At 64.0% G+C, this 2,834-nt stretch overlaps 1 protein-coding gene across 16 annotated transcripts in view; it reads right to left on the bottom strand.

Annotated features, from left to right (window-relative positions):
• The window catches only part of WNK1 (WNK lysine deficient protein kinase 1), a 98,957-nt gene extending 97,423 nt beyond the window's left edge, over positions 1 to 1,534 (bottom strand). For all 16 annotated transcript variants that reach the window (XM_031507942.3, XM_085569019.1, XM_085569021.1 and 13 more), the window contains exon 1: positions 14 to 1,534. In XM_031507942.3, coding sequence (XP_031363802.2) covers positions 14 to 760 — 747 coding nt within the window. In that variant the 5' untranslated portion in view covers positions 761 to 1,534. The remainder of the gene's footprint in view (positions 1 to 13) is intronic.
• Positions 1,535 to 2,834: the final 1,300 nt, after the last annotated feature.

The following is a 2,834-nucleotide window of genomic DNA, read 5'->3' as shown; positions in this document are numbered from 1 at the left end:
TTATTTATTTTACCTGTAGCTCGCACCAGGCAACTTCCACAGTGGTTTCAGTATCCAGTCCTTTATAGACAGTTTTGAAAGAGCCTCTTCCAATCTCGATGTCAAACTTCAGGAAGCGCCCATCCGGGGAGATGCCCACTGCCTTGGTCTCAAGCTCTTCAATGTCTTCCTGCTGCGTTCTCCGCTCCTCAAATTCCCGGCTGGCAGCAGACAGGCTGCCAGCGACACTGGTAGGGGGTAGCGCAGTTGCCTCATCCCCCTCCTCCTCCTCCTTGGGCAGCAGCGGGGCGGCATCCTTGGCGGCCGGGGGCTCCTCGGCAGCCTGTCCTTCCAGGGGGAGCGGGGCGGGCGGCGGCGGCCGCGAGTCGGCCTCGGAGACAGTGACAGGAGCGTAAGGGGTCCGGCCGGCACCCGAGGGAGGGAACACCGAGGGAGCCGCGCTGCCTCCCGAGACAGGGACCGAGGGCGCTGCGGGCTGCAAGCTGGGCAGCTCCAAGGCCGTGGCGTTGGAGTCGCAGATCACACTCCGGCGGAAGAAGCGGTGCTCAGTGGCTGCCGCCCCTCGGCTGTCCTTGTCCATGGTGTGGCGGCGGCGCCGGTACTCCTCACTGCGGCCTTCGTTCCCCGGTCCACCGCCCGCTCCACCGGTGCCGGAGGTCCCGACAGAGCTGTCCGAGCTGGAACCGTTCCTGGGCGGCGGCGGCGGCGGCACCAGGAAGCGCGGGCTCGGGGGGCCGCTGCCGGCGGCGTCCGCCGACATGGTGCCCCGGGGGAGCGCGGCTGTGGCGAGGCGGCGGCGGCAGGCGAGAGAAGGGCCGGTCACTGAGCGGGGAGCGCGCCCGGCCGCGGCTGCCGTTGCAGCTGCAACAGAGGAGGGTCCCAAGGGCTCCTCTCGGCGGAGCTGGGAGGCTGGGCCGGCGGGGTGGGTCCCCGGTCAGCGTGTGCATCCATCCTGCAGCGGGGAGCAGGGCAGCTGGGCCGACATGGAGCACCGGGAGCAGACACGGGGCGCTGGGTTGGAGTGGCGGACGGCGAGAGAAAGGAAAGCCCGAGCACCGGGGAGGCCCCCGAGCGGGGAAGCGCCGGTAGCTCGCCGGTTGCAGTTACCCCCGGCGATGGAGAGAGAGCGGGGGGAGAAAGGGGCCGGGACGCGAGGAGGAAGCGGGGCGCAGGCCCGCACGCCAGCAAAGCCGCCGCGCTCAGTCACTCGTTTCCGAGCGGCAGAGGCCCGGGCAGGCCCAGGGCAAGGAAAGGGGTCCGGGGGGCTCAGCCCCGCCTCACCCGGGCGCCCATGGCGGCCGCGGCCTCTCCACCGCCCGGCAGGCGCAGCCACCGCCCGCGCGGCCGGGCCGCGCTCTCTCCAACAGCCGCGGCCGCCTCGCGCGGAGCCGGAAACCCTCCTCCTCCTCCCTCTTCTTCTCCTCCTGCTACTGCTCCCGCTGCCCGCAGCTGGCGCTCCCCGGGGCCGCCGCCGAGCCGAGTCCGGGTGGCGCCCGGCGGGCAGGACCGAGCGCGGCCGCCCGGCGACGCCTCGGCGCTAAATGGCGACGGCGGGAGCTCGAACCGACACACGGTCCGGGGGGGGGAGGAGGGGCCGCACCGCCGGCCACGCCCTGCCCGAGCGCGCATCGTCCCCTCCACCCCCCCCGCCGAGGGGAGGTGGCCGCTCCCGCCGCGCGCGGGGTACCATGGGAGCGGTAGTTTCCAGCGGCCGAGCCGCGGCAGGGGAGCCGCCCGTGGATTCCCCCGGGATGGAGGAAGGAAGGGAGCGAGGAACAGGAGAGGGGAGGGAGCGACGAAGGAGGATCCCGGCGTGCGCCGAGGGCCTGGGGGCCGATGTGCTGTGGGGAAGCTCGTCCTGCGCGGCCGCCCCTTCCTCCCCCCGCCCGGCAGGTGAAAAGGCACCAGGTCTGCTTGCACTGCTCCTTTCTTCGAGTCTTGTGTTACACCCACGCGTTAAGTGTTTCGGATGTACGTATTCATTTCGATATTGTCTATAAGTAGATAAATATATCTCACAGAATATCCCGAGTTGGAAGGGACTCGGAGTCCGGCTGCCTGCCCTGCACAGCACATCCCCAGTCACACCGTGTGCCCGAGAGCGGTGTCCAAATGCTCCTCGAGCTCTGGCAGGCTGGTGCTGTGCCCATTGCCCTGGGAAGCTGTTCCAGTGCCCACACATCCTCTGGAGGAAAAACCTTTTTGTAATATCCAACCTAAACTTCACCAACTTCAGGCCATTCCTGTCACAGGTCACCAGATGGAAGAGATCAGTGCCTGCTGCTCCGCTTCCCCCTGTGAAGCTGAAGACAGCAATGAGGTCATGTTTTCAAACAGCCTCTAAAATTATTTAAAATCATGGGCAACAGCAACTCCATGTAGCTGAGTACTATACAAACAAGTAGACAGTTGGGGTTTTGCTCCATTTAAGCCATCTGAAGAGGCACTAAGTGGCCAAGCAACCTGAAATGCAATTAACTGCTCTGTAAATGTCATTATTGAAAAGAAAAAGAATTTGCACCCTCCGCCCTTAACACAAGTGTTATCTTGTGGCCGCTTCAGTCGTGCTTGTGGCTGCTGCAGCTGAACCCAGGCTGTACAAAACCTGGGGTGTACAGCAGCCAGAGCCCACATGAACCCTGACATGAATTGGGAACTTTCAGGTTAACAAGGCATTGGCAAAGACGAGTCATCTAAATTATTTATATCATGTTCCTCTTTTGTAGAATAAACGAAAACCAAGCACTTTCCTTCTTACGCCAGCAATCTTTTGAAGTCAACTGGAATGTACTGAAGAAGGAGTAAATGATTTTGTGCCATGACTTTCAGGCAGC

This window comes from Lonchura striata, chromosome 1A, assembly GCF_050655825.1.
Source record: "Lonchura striata isolate lonStrDom1 chromosome 1A, ASM5065582v1, whole genome shotgun sequence".
Lineage (NCBI taxonomy): Eukaryota > Metazoa > Chordata > Aves > Passeriformes > Estrildidae > Lonchura > Lonchura striata.
Note: the sequence above shows the minus strand (reverse complement) of the source record. Positions and strands in the feature narration are given on the sequence as shown.